General features: G+C 39.6%; 2 protein-coding genes across 3 annotated transcripts in view; both read left to right on the top strand.

Moving 5' to 3' along the window:
* The window catches only part of TENT2 (terminal nucleotidyltransferase 2), a 45,482-nt gene extending 35,060 nt beyond the window's left edge, over positions 1 to 10,422 (top strand). For both annotated transcript variants that reach the window (XM_066181247.1, XM_066181246.1), the window contains exons 14-15: positions 3,874 to 3,953; positions 5,791 to 10,422. In XM_066181247.1, the coding sequence (XP_066037344.1) occupies positions 3,874 to 3,953; positions 5,791 to 5,865 (155 nt within the window). In that variant the 3' untranslated portion in view covers positions 5,866 to 10,422. The remainder of the gene's footprint in view (positions 1 to 3,873; positions 3,954 to 5,790) is intronic.
* Positions 10,423 to 10,910: 488 nt separating this feature from the next.
* Positions 10,911 to 17,892, top strand: part of CMYA5 (cardiomyopathy associated 5) — a 46,384-nt gene continuing 39,402 nt past the window's right edge. Inside the window, exon 1 of the mRNA XM_066181245.1 lies at positions 10,911 to 11,256. Within this exon, the coding sequence (XP_066037342.1) occupies positions 11,102 to 11,256 (155 nt within the window). The 5' untranslated portion in view covers positions 10,911 to 11,101. The remainder of the gene's footprint in view (positions 11,257 to 17,892) is intronic.

Here is a 17,892-nt window from a genome sequence, read left to right as displayed (position 1 = left end):
GAAGGAAGCTTTAAGTTCTAAAGGGTTTAAAAATAGTACTCCTGACCTTTTCTTCAAGAGCACTCATTGCCCTGTTACTTTTGGAACAGGGCTTAGGACTTGGATAAGGAATGGCCTTTATGCCAGTAGTGTGTATTTTTCTGCTCAACAAAAATAGTTGTCAGTTTTGCCAAGTTTGTACTTCTGAAAAACACAGCAGGTGCATACTGAGATTATTCTTGAAGAATATTGTTTGTTCTAGAAATGCTCTGGCATTGCAGGTTATATGTATGTTCATCCCCTTGTGGGTACTATTTTTGGCTGGCTCGTGAATGTAGACTTTGTGCAGAGACTACATGATGCCGCCCAGAACTGGAGGGTAAACCCAGGCTACCTGTTGGAGTTGCAGGTCTCAGCTGTGTCAGTGCAGAACTGAGTAGGAGCACTGTACAGGCAACCTGGTTCATGTGCTAGTGACACCTTTCAGCTGCTGTGGGCAATGTACATGGAGAAGATGAGCAGTTAAGCATACGTGGGAGCTGAAGCCTGCACTAAGGAAGGAGAAGATGATAAACCAAGTGAAGGATCAAGATGTTAGGAGAATGAGAAGTAAGGAATGGACTGAGAGTTGCTGTGTAACTGGAAACAGTTGTCACAAAGGGAGAGGTGGCCGGGGCTCTGCAAATTAATGGAGGTTATTAGGATAAGGATATCAAGGGTTGAAGTCTCAGGATGAAATAGGAATATAACTTGCACAAATGGTATATAGGAAAAGTTGTTAGACACAGAAGATTTTACTGGGGAGGAGGAGAATAAAGCAAAAGTCCTGTGGCTTGATCAGTCCTTCAAGACTGATCAACTTGGGGTATGAATGCACTTACCTGCATTTGTGCTGCTCTGTGCAGAGAATCACTTTCAATCAACTTCACCAGCTTGTGAACTTGGTTATTCTGTGGTCCAGAGCTCACCAACTTGGCCATAGTCACATGAATGTCAGTGCAAAGCCACATGATGAGATTTCTGTTCTTTATTTGACCCTTTGGGGGAAAAGTAACAGTTACAGGAGAAGAACACACTAAAATATGGCTGCACTGTACTCTGTAGTCTTAGAGTTGAGAAATGTGAGAATTAGAGTATCTGCACAGCTGAAATGATTCAGAATAGTGTAATGAGGCATTGCCAAGGCTCTGGTCTGAATGTGGGTGGTAGGAATGCTGGGCAGCTATGTTTGCTGCTGTCACGTGATGCTGATCCACTGTGTTGCAGGGGGCTGTGTGTTTCAAGCTCTCAAGTATTTTATGACATTACCCAGTGGTTGAATAATTAGGTTATTGTTCTGCCAGTCTGTAAAATAGAATTAAAAGCAATATACAAAATAGACAGTCTTGATTTTGCATTTAATGGTCTTGATTACATACAACCTTTCCTTAATGCATTTTTATTTGAACTATTAAAAAAGGCAAAATTATCTATAGGTGACATATCTGATTTCTTCCTTGGTTCAAGATACAGTGGGTTTAGCTTCACATACAAAGTGTTTACTTCTAATTTGGGAGGGAAAAATAAAATCTCGTACTTCTAGTCAAAGTAGACTTTGTGTTTATAACAGCTGAACTAGGTTAACAAAGTATGTAGATAAATTTCTGCGTGCTTGAGAAAATTTCAAAAGTTAGATAAACGTGCCAATATATTCTGTTTTCCATGTCTTTGTCAAATTTTCCTGTTCACAGAATAAAATTTCAATAATTGGTACTATTGCATGTATTTTCAAATATCTAAAATAAATTTGTTGATACTTACACAAGTCTGTGCCTGGAAGTTTCCACAGTTCTGCATGTAGTACTGTATGTAGATTAGCTTAAGAAAAACTGTATTCTCTTTTAAATGTTATGGGCTTTAAGGCTGATTCTTGCATATATTTCGGATGTTAGAGAAACAAATATAGTAGAGATGCTCTTTCCAGACACTTTAAAATATGATAGACTTTTGCCATGATGGGGATACAGAGATACAGAGAACCCTGCTTTTAGATAATATTTTGAACAGTCTTGTCAGAAGCTTTAAAAGGCTAGCAACTATTCTAGTTTCAGTTTAAATCTTGTCTGTATCAACTAATATCAAATACTCTTGACAACATTATCAGTAGCAAGAAGTACTTTTTAATCTTGCAATTAAAAAGGTTCCAAACTATTAATTGAGTTAGGATAAAAAAAAGGGGGGGAGGGGGGACGACAGCAAATTAATTTGTAGTTAGTTAGAAAGTATAACCCCCAAATAGTTACGAACAAATATTGCAGAATAGGTATGAAGTGAAAAAATATATTTTACAGCAGTTGATATGTCTTACATAAAAAGTTATAGTAAATAGTTTGCTATATTCTCAGTATCTCACTGAGAAACTGTTGAATGAGATGAATCTAAAGGGAATAGTTCCAGGTCTCGTGTGAAATAAGTTTCAAAATACATTAATATGCAAAACCATAGTCTGATAAATTATCACAGAGTTTTGAGCTGTAGCAGATAATTACTACTGCATAAATTTCAGCACAATCATAGTATGCTTCAATAGGTAATAATAATTTGAGTTTATTATGAATTATATATCATTAGAGCATTCATTGAATCACATAATGGTTTATGTTGGAAGGGACTTTAGGTATCATCTCTTTCCAGCTCCCCTACCATGGACAGGGACATCTTTCACTATACCAATTTTCTCAGAGCCCCATCCAACCAGGGTCTTGAGCACTTCCAGGGATGAGGCATCCGCAGCTTCTCAGGGCAACCTCCTCCAGTGCCTCACCACCTTCACAGTAAAGAATTTTTTCCTAATATCTAGTCTTAAACTTGCCCTTTTTGGTTTAAAGCCATTCCACCTGGTCCTATCACTACATGTTCTTGTGAAAAGTCCCTCTCCAGCTCTCCTGTAGGCCCCTTTTACATACTGGAAGGTGCTATGAGATTTCTCCCAGAGCCTTCTCTCCATATTGAACAACACCAGCTCTCTCAGTCTGTCCTCTTAGGAGAGGTACTCTATCCCTCTGATCATCTTTGTGGCCTCCTCTGGACTTAATTCAGTAAGTCTTTCCTGTGCTGGGACCCCAGAGCTGATGCAGCGCTGCAGGTGGGCTCTCAGCAGAGCAGAGCAGAGGGGCAGAATCCCCTCCCTGGCCCTGCTGCCCACACTGCTCTGGATGCAGCCCAGGACACGTTTGGCTCCCTGGGCTGTCAGTGCCCATGGCTGGGTCATGTCCATCCTCTCACCCTCCAGCACTCCCAGGTCCTTCTGGGCAGGGCTGCTCTCAGTGACTTCTCCCAGTCTCTAATTATGTCTGGGATTGTCCTGACCCAGATGCAGCACCTTGCAGTTGTTGAACTTTCATGATATCCTCCTGGGCCCACTGCACAAGTTTGTCCATGTGCCTCTGGATGGCATCCTGTCCTATAGTGTCAACTGCGCTGCTCAGCTTTGTGCCATCTGCAAACTCCCTGATGATTTTCTCCATTCAGAACATTCAGAGAATTCAGCGTTTGGGGCTTTTTGCTTTTTTTTTTTTGTCTTTTTTCTTTGTTTTGTTTTGTTTTGTTTCCTTTTTTTTTCTTTTTTCTTTTTCCATTTTTTCTTTTTATTGCTTTGTTTGTTTTGTCTTGGGTTTTTGGTTTCTTTTGTTCTTGTGGGGAACTTCTTTTGTTTTATTGGTTGGTTTAGTTTAGTTTTGGTTTGGGATTTTTTTGATAAATTTTATGTAGAAAGAAAGCTTGAGAACCAAAGAGGAATTTGGTTCCTATTTATTATGCTTTTGGTAAAAAAATTATTTGGCAATTTGGTAAGCTTGACCTGACTTGGTTAGTAGATTTTCTTAACAGCTTTCGTGTTTGTTTTTGATCTTGCAGAGCCCTTTGATGGGACAAATACTGCCAGAGCTGTACATGAGAAACAGAAGTTTGACGTGATCAGAGCTGAATTTGCACAGGTAAAAAGTACATCTCGCAATTTTTCGGTCACTTTGTTTTCAAGAGAGTTATAATATCTTGAAAATGCTAGTCATTAAACCTGCCTGTTTCTGATGTTTTATACTTTGTACTATAAGTAATAGAAATGTGGGTTTTTTTAAATGTGGAAAAATAATTTCTTAAGAGTATTCATTATTGTCTGCCAATAAACTTTAGGTTTACACTGAAATGGGTCCTCAAAATAGTATAAACCCTTTCTGTTAGATTTTCTTGTGTGCGTCAAATTCTAACAGTGGTACAACTTTGTTTTCATTCAGTGTTAATTCCTGCACGAATTTCACTGGTCATAGATAATATTTTATATTTCTCACTATCCCTCTTTTTAATAAATATCATCACCAAAATAATGAAGGTTTTCTGATTTTTGATAACTTACTTAGATGGGTTCTTTAGGGAGACCACACTCATAATTTTAGAACATGAGTAGTTCAAACAGGAACTTTCACTGTCCCAGTCAGGGGAGGAGAGGACACTTTGAAACAAAGAAAAATTTAGACATTGTTTAAACATCTTTTTTCTGAAAATTTTTGCTCCCAGCTTTCTTTTATGTTTGTCTCCTATCATAGGCATGGCATTGGAATTGCAACTCAAATTCTAGTTTTTTGAGATCTCTGACTATTTTTTATGTAGTTATGACTAGGGATTAGTGCACAGAACTGGCTTCCAGCTTTAACCATTTAAGACTCCCCTATTAAACTGTTCTCGGAGCTTGTTTATAAGTCTTCAAGTACCTTGAAGACTTCTTCAGCAAAAAATAATTCTTGTAAGATACTTGTAATAGAGCAAATGCTATAAGAGACACTAGTCAGAAAAGGATAACATTTTCTTTGTAATTCTGTTCATTAGTTTTTCTTTTATTTAACCATGTTAGTGTACAAAATACTGAATCATTCACATATTTGTACATGAAATAGTTGATTTTGTGAATCTGCTAAAGTCACATTTACAAAGTGGCTTGGGCTCTTGTGGTACTGTGAAATCAGAGTGAACTTCTCTTTTCAGAATTTTCGGTTAGCATTAAATTTAAATTTGTTTCAAACCTCTGTGGTTTTCTGAAAAATGTAAAAGCAGACATTTATCCTAGCTGTCTGGAAGCAATATACTAGAGTGATACAGCCCTGAAAAAAATGTCCAATTTACTAAATACCGTAAGAATGATAGTTGCTCTAAAAGTGCAAGTACTTTTTAATATCCTGCACTATTTTTTAAGAAGCCTAAACAATCTGTTTTGTCCTTGAGAGAATTGTTTTTCTTGTGGTTTTCGTTACACATCGGAGTGTAAATGGCCTCTCTATAAACACAGGAAGGTCACTGCAGTTTTTTGCAGTCACAGCATAGCACGTGTCCTGAAACTCACACTAGAACACAGAAGAAAGTTGAAGTAACCTGTTGCAGAGACACAACTAACTTCTAGAAATGACTATGCTTAACATAATTTATCAGGGACTTTGACATGTGTGAATTTGAGACAATTGTTTTGCAGTTAGAGTACCAGTGTAATGCTTAAATGTTGTTAACACCTCTGTCTCCAAAAATCCAATCTGTTCTTGAAAGTTTTTACCTTCCTTATTAGTTCATTGCATTTTGTGTACTTTTTGGATTTTGCTTCCCTTAAAAAATCCTGAAAACAAATGAATCAAATAAAAATCTCAACCCACAAACTTTCTTTTAAAGAAGGGGAAAAAATTAAACCTCATTTTGTGGAACTGTGATGCTTATTGCTTATAATGGTATTTAAGTTTTAATGGCAAAGATTATATAGTCCTTTTTTGAAAACCTTATGGTTTTTTTCCTCAGGCTTGGCGGGTATTACGAGACAAGAAAGACCTGAACTGTATATTACCTTTAAAAACAACGAAACGCCGAAGATAACTAGCTTCTTTCATTTTCACTTTTTTTTGGACCCTGCTGAAATAAAGAAATCAGGAGGTGCTTACCTCGTGGTTTTTGCAAAATCAGGAGGTACTTACCTCGTGGTTTTTGCAATTTGTTTTTCTCTGTAAACTTTTGTTAAGAAAATGTTTATAAGGATGTGGCATTTTTTATTATCGATATTTGTTAATACAGCTGTTCATTCAAAGATATGCTTTCTGAAAATGCTTTCATTGTTGACTTCTAGAAGAAACTCACAGCCAACAACAGGAATACATCTATTTTAAAGAACATATGGGGATATACTGACTAGTTTGTTGTGTGATCTGTGTAACCACTAATTCAGATAAATTTAACCATGAAATATAGACATTCAAGGTTAAACCATGTGCAAATCTGACTACATCCTTAAGGCATTGTGCACTACCAACTTCTTGATGAACAGAGAGTCTGTGCTTTACATCTGCTTAATTGCAGTAAGCACTTCTGCTCAACTTAGCACTTTCCAGTTTTATTTCATTTTTTCCTGGAATAACAAGCAACTGGTTATGAAAATGAAGCTAGATTATGTTTTGTAGTACTCTGAATATCAAAAACTATGATCTAAACTGGAATTTTCAAGCAACAGTTGTACTATGAAGAAGTTGAAGTTAAAAAGCTCAATTCGATGCACATAAATGCTTCACATTCACACAGAGTAGGAAAGAAAATTTTTAGTGCTTCCTTTTACATATTTGCAGTAGTAGTGATGTATCTTTTGGACAAAAAGACCAAATAAAAATCAAATCAGTGCAAATCAGTGCTGGGCTTGTCATTTGATCTTACGTAAATCTTTGTGAATTGGTCAGCCACTGTAAATTGAATCTAAATAAGTAATATTGAAAATTACAGCTCTTCCAAAAAATTGCGAACCTTCTCTTAGACCTCCTATAGCACAACTCGTGTGTCTCGTATGTATTTCATATATTGAAGACCAATTATTTTTTAAGACTCTATTTACCACTGATATCAAATTCGTACTTCCATTTTTTTAAGTTTAATATTTTATATAGAGTCCAGTAAAATGAAGTTTATATATGGAAGATACGGGTAATTTTTCCAATTCATGCTCTTTTGTACTGCATATTTAAAATATTTCCTATAATTAAGTAGACTAGGAAATGTCCCATGAGGGAAGACCCATGCTGCAATTCATCAAGATTTATCATGGCTATTCTGCAGTATGTCTGTAAATAGGCAAAAGTTTGATTTATTACATTCTCTAACAAGATTACGAAAACCCTTATAACTGTAAAATAACAAGCATTATGTCTTCTTGTGCAGACTTTTAAGTTCTAGTTTATTTAGAAGTTCTAAGTACTGTAAACTATATGCCTGATGTGAGATTACTTTCTACACACTTTGTCACAGTCTAGTCGATGTAGAATTTTGCCTTGTGTCTGCAATTGACTTTCCTTCTGCAATTTGAACTGTCTTTCAGTTTTAATATGACTGTCGCAGTCCGCTGAAATGTTCTCCCTCTTTGCATATGTTCACCTCACCACCCTTTCCCTATAGGATGGTAGACTTGGGTGTCAGTGAAACATTCACTTTAGTTCACTTTATGTAAAATTGAAGGACAAGGTTTTAGGACAGGATGATGTCTAGATTTAAAGATGCTCCACAAGTTCTGTGTAGATTCTGGGAAAAGGGGGTTTTGGCTATATCTTCTAAAAAAAGATATTGCCTATATCTTTGTCTAGAAAATTTAAAACTTTCCCGACCTAGGATAAATAAGAAGAGACATAAATGTTAAACTGGTGAAATACATTTTAAGTGAGTTGAATGTGAGAAACAAAGCTTTATAAAAGGCATAAAACTTTCCTGTGAGTTTGCATTGCATCACCTAATGTGTCAACATTTCTTACACCTTAAATTTTGCTTCTTCCTAACTGTTTTAAAAAGGTTAGTTTGAAAAATTGTGGTATCTGTGAGGTACTCTATAAAATTGCCCTACCAATTCAGTGGTATTTTTAATAGAAGTTAAGGTCTGTAACACAATGGCCTATGTCTTTCAAAAGAATCCTTTTGTGTTTTTTTTCTCAAGTTTATGTCCCCCTGATAAACCCATGTCTATAACCAGAAATTCTAGATGGTGGTTTTCCCCAGTTTTTTTTGAACAAGCCTGTTGATAGCATATTTGTTAAATAGTGGGCTGCAACTTAAGTCAGAAAATTTCAGATATAATAGCGCAAAATAAATGGCTTGAGGAGAGTGGGTGGGAGCTGGACTTTAACTTTGAATTCAGTTCCCTATAGTTTGAACTTGTTAGAGGTCTAATGACCTGGGTTTTCATCTGCTCTGGACAAGTATCCAGAGTGAAAAATTCACTTATGGCTATCATAAATTTTGTTAGGGTAAAGTTTTCACCTTTCCTCAGCCTCAAAAGAAAAACTTTCACCTACTTATCCCTTGGCATACATTCTAGCAGGAATAGTTTTTTTAAGAGTCATTTGGTAAAAGGTATTTTTCACAACTGACCAAGGTTTCAGTGTGTGTGCAAAATGCTGTCTTCTCTGGGATTTGTTACTGCCTTGAAATAAAACTGCTTTAGTTCAGCACTTTTTTTTTTTTTAATTATTATTCTTGACTACTCTTTTTGGCATTGGGTTTTCTTGTCTTTTGTCATCTCGTGTCAGAAACCACTAGTGTCTTCTCTGGGATTTTAAGAACTCACTCTAGTCCTTCAGGACTAAATTAACAGCCTCAGAGGTGCACAGTAGGACCAGATATTGGCAAGTGCTTCACATTTGGTGATGGCAGTGCAGAACTGGCATAGGCTATACATTGTGAAATTTAAAGTTTCTCCTCTAGCTCTTGCTCTCACTTGTCCTGAAATGTGAATGTGTAAGTGAACTCTCAGTACCATTAGATGTGTTGACAATATTAGATGTTTTTTGTTATCCCTCACTGTAGTGGTTTGAAAGCAAAACAAATGAGAGGCTCCAAGTCAGAGATACAATTTAATAGGAAGAAAGGAAAGAAAGTAAAATAAAATAGATGCAATAATACAAAAGACCACTGACAGAGTCAGAATACAACCTGAGCAGAGTGATGGAAGCAGTCCAGATGAGGTGGTCTTCTTGAAGCAGTGATCCCGTAGAAAGGTCTGGTAGCTCTGTTCCTCTGGGAATCCAGTGGGTAAGGGCTGCTCGTACTGTCCCAAACCCCAGATTATATCCAGGTGAGAATGCTTCATTCCTCCTCCTGGGCGGAGCATCTCACAATGGGATGATGAGTCATGCAATGGGTCCCTGATGACCCATTAAACAGAGATAACTCCCAGAGGGAGTTATCTATGAGTCATGGGCAAGGCATTTGATGGGCTATTAGCAGAAGATAGCCCTGAGGGAGGGGCCTGGGAAGAGCACTGCTCCAACAATTGGATTCAACAGTTCATTAAGATGGTGATAGAATACTTAGTGCACATCCTACACTACAACCCAGGACACTCACAAAGAAATAAATATAAATCAATTTTAAGACTCACATTGCAGGGTGATGATAAAAGGATGTAAGATGATTTGTATAAAACCTGAAGTTAGCATTTGTGAATACATTATATTTGTGAATCCCAAACATTTATTTGGAACTAGTGCTTTTCTTGGACTTGATTCACAGTATATTTGATGTTACATTTAAGCCCATCAGAGAATGTCACTCTTGATTTATTATACTGTACTTGCTACTGGTTGTCCTGTATTTTGTGGTTTTTGGGGGTTTCTTTCCATTTTTTCTGTAATCCTCTTGTGTTCAGATGTAAATATTTCCCTTGATTTTACTGAGTATGATGCTTGTCCAAAGAGCATGAAAGAATTTGCTATTTTGGTCCATTTACAGGTCAAATTCACTTGTGAGAAGTACAGATGGAGCTAAGTTGAAGGGTTTCTGGTACTTTCTCTTGCTGTGCTGAAAACTGAATCAAAACTTGTGCAATGTATGTGGTTTTCATCTATAAGCATTTCTAGAAGACCTGTAATGCTCTTGCCTTCCACATAGGGAGCTTAATTTAGTTTAATATCTGTTTCAAATACACTTTTCAAAGAAATTACATTGTCACCTTGTAAATTGTGGATGTCACTGCATGGATCAAGGGAGCTGAAAGTTTTACCTGTACCTACTGTTTTGAAATATCAGGAGAGTTTTAATTTAGCATGCAGAGGCAGCTTGTAGTCAGAAGTACATGGCTGGCTTTGTCTGTACTTACAGCACTCTTAAGGAAGAGTTTGCTGATTGATTTATAACCAGCTATTTATTTGAAGAACAATGAAAAAAAAAGCTGGGGGCATTAGAGTTTATGCTTGGGCATACAGTCATTTATACTTGAAATATCTTGGAACTTCTTTACTTAGGATCAGGGGTTTAGTTTTCCGTCTCTTCTAATTTTTTTTTAAATAAAGTCATTATTTTGACTAGTACAGATTGGAAATATTTCTGTTTTGTCTGTGAAAAGCACTGCATTTTTTGTAAAATGCAGAATAATAAAGGGTAAATGTGGCTTAACCTAAACTCCGCATGGTAATGTAACTTGTCTTTAAACTATAATTGGTTCAAGTCTGCTCAAATAGGAAGTTTTAAATATCCTGTGATTTAACACATTGAGAAATTGAGGGTTTAAATACATTTCTTTTGCATGGTTAAATACCATGGTGCATCTGATATCTCTTACAGTGCGATACTAATAATTAAATATGTTTGTCAGAAGCTCATCCACTAGTTATTGTATTTGACCTTTCCAGCTCAAGCTTGAAGCACTCTGGGGTGAGCTCAAGGGCAGAACTTGTGAAATGTGCCTTCTCTTGAGCCATAGATAAGCTCTCCTTCTGCTTCATCAGTGCCATCCACTCTAAATTTGCTAGAGGTGGCTAGGGGAAGGTCTGCCTGGCCCCCTTCCTCCCTGCTGCTGCCTGACTGCCGTGTCTGCGGTACAGGCAGCTCTGTGGCAGCAGCAGCAGGCGAAGGGGGAGAGCAGCTGGAGAGATGGCCACAGAGCCACGTGTCCTGGCACCGGGTTGGTGCTGGGAGCCAGGGTAGGAACAACAGCAACTCTGCGCTGTAACTTTGCTGCCTTCTATTTAAAGACTGCCCTGAGTCAGGAGAAGTGAGTACTACTGGGGATGACAGTTGCTTCAGGCAGCCCTGGGGAGGACAGGGTCGGGGGTAAACATCACCGGCAAGGGCCTGAGTAGGGAAGGGAATGGAGAGCTCCTGTAGTGCCGAGTGTGACAGGGCATCTGAGACCTCGTCCTTCATAGGAGATGAAGAAGAGGAGGAAGAAGAAGAGGAGGAGGAGGAAGAAGAAGAGGAGGAGGAGGCCATAGATCCAGAGGAAGCAGAGGAGCTGACTAACAGGTATGTCTCCTCTGGGACTCATAGCCCCAGAGGGAGCTGGCAGCTCCACCCCAAGGCATCATCCCCCAGGAGCTGCCAGGATTGGAGTCCCATGCTGGTTTAGTGGCTTTTCCCCCTTCCCTTACCCAATTGCTGCAGACAAAAAAAAAAAAAAAAAGGGGGGGGGGGGAGTAGAGGGCTGTAATATTTTTTCAGATGAGTATGGCTGTAATTAAGTTTTGTGTGGTAAGCGCCTACCCCGAGTTCCCTGAAAGCTTTTCTATTTAAAGATCCTCTGATGTGCCAGCTCAAGTGGCATCTCCTTCCACTCCTCCCTCTCTGGCTGACTCTTTGTCACATATGGATCTTAAATGCTCTGCAGATTTGCTTGTCAGAGAAAATGCTCAAAGATTATAATGGTGCATTAAAATTGGTTCCTTTTTATGGCCCTTTATTCCTTCCCACTTCCCTCCCTCTTCAGTTTCTTCTTTCCTTAAAAAGGAAAACCTCGTTATACATGCCTGCTATTGCTGGTCATGATTTGTATGGCTGATTTTTATGGTGGAATGGGAAATATTCTATCCCTTTGATCTCTAATTTTTTTGTCTTTTTTAAATATTTTTGTTTTCTTAATAACTTCCACAGAAACAGATTATTGTCCTAGTATTGCTCTCCTACCGTTAGGAATGTAACAAGCTAGGCTGTGGCCCAGTGCCCTCCCCAATGGTCCTGCGCAGGATGCAGAGGCATCTGCAACCTGAGCCATACAGACACTCTGGCTATGCCAGTGCCTTTGATTTCATAAAGAGTCTGCAAGGCCTGACAGTCCCTTGAGTAGACCTCATCAGTTTTGAGTGGATACTGCAGGAAGAACCTAATATGTTAATGTTGTTAGCTTAAGTTTTTTCCAGAAACCCATTTTTTAAGAAATGTGTCATACATTTCCTAATACCTCCATGCTGTGAAGCCATCTCCGTTTACCATCACTCTGTGTGTATCACAGTTCAAAGTGCTTTCTGACACTGCTGATGGTCTCTGGAGAAAAAAGATGGCAGTGGGAGGTTCTCTGCACCTAACCCACCCAAAGTGCTGTAAGAGCAGAAGCCAAATGGGGAAATGTATTCTAGAACTGCAGGAAAACCTTCCTGAATGGGAAATAAAGAGCTAGTTTTCCTCAGTGGGGGGACACTCTGGTGTGTAATGCTGCTTTGTTCCCAAGGGTGTGTTGGCTTTTCAGTCCTATACTGGCAGAGAGAGGGATTGCAGACCAGTAAAACACTGCTTGCACTTCACTATATCCCTGCAAGAAAAGTCCATGGAGTGGAGATGCTCACTGCAGACAACTAAAACATGATTTAGATAGGATTTTTAATAGAATCTGCAGTTAAATAACAAATAGTAAAACTGAAATTGTAAAACACAAGTAGGAATTGCTAAAAAGGGAGTGAAATCTATGTAGCCTCACAGTTATTTACTATTTGTGCTGAGAGGATGACTTCTCCATGGGTGCCTGTTAGCAGCTCATCACAGCTGTGTCTTGCTTCTGGCTGGCAACATCTGCAATGCAAACTTGGACATTGCATCTCAGCACTTATTTAAATCACAGCAAACATTCTCTTTAGTTCCCAGTTATATTAAACACAGCAGAGTTTTTCTCTGTCCTTAACTGTCCTACTAATAAACAGATCAGAGTCCACCAGAAAGGTAGAGCTATGCTAACTGGTAACTGAGCATATTTAAATTGGTTAGTTATTTAATAGGTTAAATTGGTTTGTTTAATTAGGTTAAAGGAGATGTAAAATTTTGGGTTCGGCACAAATGTGATGACTGCACCAAGCACTCAGAAATAGCTTAGTAAAGTTAAATAAAACTGACTCTTTAATTGCTTAGATGTTGTCACAAATGTCAGGGTTGTTGAGCTTCAAGCCTCCTTCTGTGGTCAGTGCCTGGGCAGAGCTCCTGGCAAGAACAGATAGGTTGAGCCCCTGGGAAATACTAACTCAAGCTGTGAGCTAATTATTTGTTGACAAACAGGTTTTCAAGCCCCCTTTGCAGAACAAATATTTTTGAGTGCATGGGCTTTGAAAACATAGCTTAGAGGAGATGTAACTAATATGCAAACTTGGCTGCAGGCAGCTTGTCCTGGACCCTGCTGCCATCAATTTATTTTTAACAACCCCAAGTTCTCTGTTCTGCTTTCCTCCTTTGAATGCAGTTGAACAGCACCTGGTTGTGCAAGTCAGCAGGGAAGTCCCCACTGGCTCCTATTTCTGCCTTTCAAGCATGTTAAATAGCCTCATACCTATTTTATATGAGAGGTATGCAACCAGATGACTGCTCCAAGGTCAGGAAGCGCCTGTATGAAACAAGCAGAAGAGCCCTGGTATTCCTCTGAGACACCAGTCCCTAAGCTCTGACCAAACCACTCCAGTTCTACACTGTGCAGTGACTGCAACAAATAAAATCCCAAAAGCTGCAGGAGAAATTATGATTTATCCCAAAATTACCAGGCATGCATGTGAAAGGCAGAAGAGTTTGGGTTTCATGTCTTTATTGTCCTTATTAATGTAATGTTTAAATAATTTGGTTTCCTAGCACAGTTTTGGTTTGGGTTTTTGTTTTTTTTTTTTTTTTTAATGTAAGTAATGAGACCGACATGTAGCATCAGAACCTTTTAGAAAGGTGGGATAACGGTTCCATAACCTTGTCAGCACAAAACCCCCACTGATCTGTGTAGGACCTGTACAGTATTTTCTTGCCTTTGGGCATTTTACTATGTAGGATAGATGATCATGGTAGATAGCTTCTGTTTCTAGCTCCATGTATCCAATTAATCACCTAAACAGGTAAAATATTTTGAATACTGTGTTCTTTTAGGCAAGCATGAGTATGATGTTAACAGGTTTTAATTTTTGTATTGGTAATGGTGAAAATTAAGTCTAACTAAAATAAAATTGTTTACCATTTAACTAGCTTACATACCCACTGGAATATCTGTGTCTCTAACAAATGTGTGATGGATGAGCTGTTCTGACACAGTTCTGTCTTTAAGACCATTCTCAGCTGATTTCCTTCTACAGCGGGAAGGTCTCTGGATGTGTCTGTGTGCAGGGTTCACATAAAAATGGCTCTGCAGCTAATTTAAGTGTTTCCAGACAGCTTGTTTGCCTGGAATAGGTAAGGGTTCATTTTATCTGCTCATTTAGTGTTTATCTATAACCAGTAGATGGGGAGAAAAATGGGGAGAAAGTTGTTGTGTTCTGGAAGTGGTTTTTAGTTGGTTTGTTTTTCTAATGAAGCAGTGCATCCACAAGATCAGAGGTGTGTGAGTTTTAGAGACAAGTCTTGTTTATAGTGATTGATGAAAATGGTTGGAAAGGGAAGCACAGTGGAGAAAGTGTCTTCCTGCCATGCTGCAGCATCTGGAGAGCAAAATACTGGAATAATAGCAAATGGATGGTGAGAAGAAAGGGATGGGGAGTGCTGTGGATTTATCTTCTGAAAAAAAAAAATTACCATACCCTACCCAAAGCAGAGAAAGACATGGGGAAAGCATGTGTGATTTTAGATGCGTCTATATGAGGCAGTGCCTGACTTGGGCAGGGGTGGAAGAGGCTGGCAGGGCTGTTTTTCTGCCACCTGCAGCAGGAGCATGAGCAGGGAAGGTGAGAGAGGTAGGAAGCAGAGCTGTGCGGGCAGTTTCAAGTATGTCAGGGCCTGAGCAAAAGGTAACTGAGGGCAGCTGAATGGGGCAGAATGCTGAGGTGGGGGCATTGCAGAGGTGAGGTATGCAGCTAGCCTCCACCTGCTCCTGCAGCTGAGCACTCCATGTTTTGTTTGTCTTCACCCTTTTGGGTAAAACTGAGTCCTTAATAAAGGCCTGTGTAGCAGTAGGGCTGCCAGACTTGAAGTTCCCCGCTGGGTCTCAACAAAGTGATTACGTAAGTGTGTAAAGTGTCCCACCCAGACTGAAGTGTTTGGTACCTATGCTCCCTCTACAACATGGTGGAGAATCCAGAATTCAGGAGCATTGCAGACCTCTGGGCATGGAGGTGCTGTGGATTCTCCAACAGCATCTGATCCTGCAAATGGCAATGCCACTGGGCCATGCCATGACCAGGTGTCTGGAAGACAGAGTTAGCACTATGGCAGGTTGTGTCCCTTCATAAGAGATGGGAAAAAATGTGTGAGACAAGCCCAGGTCCTGGCCCCCAGCTACTCATCCTAAAACTCAACTTTGTAGCTGGGCAAGCAGCTGTCTTACTGTTTTTTGGATAATAGTTTCTTTGAATTTCAACAGATGCATGCACCACTCTGTTGCCAAAAGAGGCATCATTAACCAAAAGAAGTCAACAGTACCTTATCAGGTGGAAGGCTGGGTTTGAGATGGTGTCTTTCCATTCCCTATTCTCTTAGCCTGAAGAAGATGGATGAACTGTAGTCCCAGGAAATGCAGAACAATAGGCAGAGACCTTGCTGAGCCTACTGATAGCTGCAGGGGGAAGGGGCCACCTTGGTAAAGGCAGAAACTCCAAATATGTACAGAATGAAAACACAAGCACAGCAAAGCATTTCCTTCAATTGGGAAGACATGGGAGCTTTCAGAAAATGAGATCTTGTCAGTGCAGACTACAGACATAGATTGACATCTTGGTCATTTTATCTGTGTTATTTTCAGCTTGTGAGAAATTACGCAGCAAGCAGCTACACATTTTTATGATACCAGCAGTGGCAAGGTCTGATATGAAGAGGATAAAGAAAGACTGCAGCGAATATTAGGAAGTTGATAGGCTGGCTCCATATATCCGTCACAGTAGGGGTGTGCACAGGCGGATAGACCCCACTCACTGTGAACACAATCACTCCAGCAGCTGGGGAGGTGAAAATTCTTCCCTCATATGATACATAAAGGAACATCTGTCCAGCCTGCCATGCTGGACTAGAAACCTGAAATCCCAGTAGACACAGCACAGAAATCATAGTGAGAAGCAGGAGGAGGCAGGAGGAAAAATCTGGGTTTGAGTTGTTATGGCAGGAGGCACGAAACTGGCTGCTAGTGTTTCCAAGACTAAGAAAAGGATTAAGTCGATGTCGTAGCAGTGAAATAACATGCTGATAATATAAGTGCCAATAGGAATGAGTGTGAAATGTCTATATGGATAAAAACCAGCACTGGCTTTTGCCCTGGATGTCAGAGGCTTCATATCTACATTTATGAGCTGAAACATTGCAAATATCTTTTTGCAGTGGCAGACACTTCCTCTGACTAGAGAAGGGTCTTTCAGCTACTACTGTGCAGCTTGAAAACAGTTGACAAAAATGCAGCATTTGGAAGTGTATTGGAAGTAAATGTTTGAGTTGTATGCCTCTCATTCTGGTCTTAAAAGTATAAAGCAACATCTCCTCACACTGTAGAGGAATATGAGCTGTGACAAGTTTGTGACCATGAAAATGAGATAATGATGCATATAATTCAAGCTTTTTGCATAGGCGGGGCCAGGGCAACCCCTTCTTATTCATTAATATCAACTCAAGTGGGAGTGTTGCTCTGTTCTGTATGAAGGTTTATTTAATTGCACCAAGTAGTGCAGAAAAATAGGTTTAAAAATATAAGAATTATGTAGAAGTCAAAAAAATTAAAAAATTCATCTCTTCTTGTGGTCTAAAATAACTGCAAGTTTCCTTAGTACTATTGCTATTGATTTTTCTTTTTTTTTTATTTTGCTATGTCCAAGTTAATGACATGCCATGGAACCGGCAAATGAAAAACTTAAGAGAAAAGTTGGTATAGATGTGTTCTGCTTTACCTCTTTCTCCAGCCTGTAAGTCTTCACCTATGGACTTAGACTTTTTGAAGAGTACTACACCAAGGCAGATAATCAGCTGTACATGCTGTGGCTTAAATCTGTTTGAGGGCTGGGTTTGGCGGGGCAGGAGGGGAGTGGCTAATATGCAGTTATTTAGTATTGCACACTCAGACATGCTTTGAATTGTGGGCCTTCAAGTTTCCCTGCCAGTCACCATCTTCAGACCAGCCCCATCACCACAACTGGGTTTAAGCCTCGTTGCTGGAGTTTGATGCTGGGTTGTCCCACTGCAGCCTGGTGAGGCTATTGTCCCACAGGGACATTAGTTAGCACCAAGGACATCAGAGATGCTTTGTGCCTCGGTCTGCACAGACTTGAGCATGGACCAGCCCAGTGCAGCCCTTCTTGTTCTGGGCTCTGGAAAGTAAATTAATGGAAAGGTAAGGGTAGCACCACCAGTAGCAGGATTACATTTCTGTTTCCGTTAGGTACTGAGTATTTTCACTGGGTGTCCTTTCCAAAAACTTACAGTCCAGGCAGTTTGCTTAATGAGGCAGTTATGACTTCCCACAGGATTTCTTCTCACCTTCAAAGACCTCTGCCTTCTGACTGGTGCTCAGTATCCTCTGGCACAGTGCCACCTGCTTCTCAGGGGTGTCCTCCTGCCTCTGCAGCCTGCAGGTATCTCTGGCCCCCGTGTGGTGCAGGGCTACAGCCTCTGGCGGTTGGTCAGATGAGTTCTGCTTTTCTGATCCCTGATCTGTAGCTAGGTTTCTTCACTTTAGTTGAAGTGCCTTATCCTAATCAATGGAAAAGTGACCCTACCCTCTGTTCAGTGGAAGCATATGTT

The sequence above is a fragment of the Chamaea fasciata genome, unplaced genomic scaffold (genome assembly GCF_029207755.1).
Source record: "Chamaea fasciata isolate MVZ Bird 193981 ecotype frontalis unplaced genomic scaffold, bChaFas1.0.hap1 SCAF_4, whole genome shotgun sequence".
Lineage (NCBI taxonomy): Eukaryota > Metazoa > Chordata > Aves > Passeriformes > Sylviidae > Chamaea > Chamaea fasciata.
The sequence above is the reverse complement of the archived record's forward strand: the minus strand, read 5'-3'. Positions and strand labels throughout refer to the sequence as shown.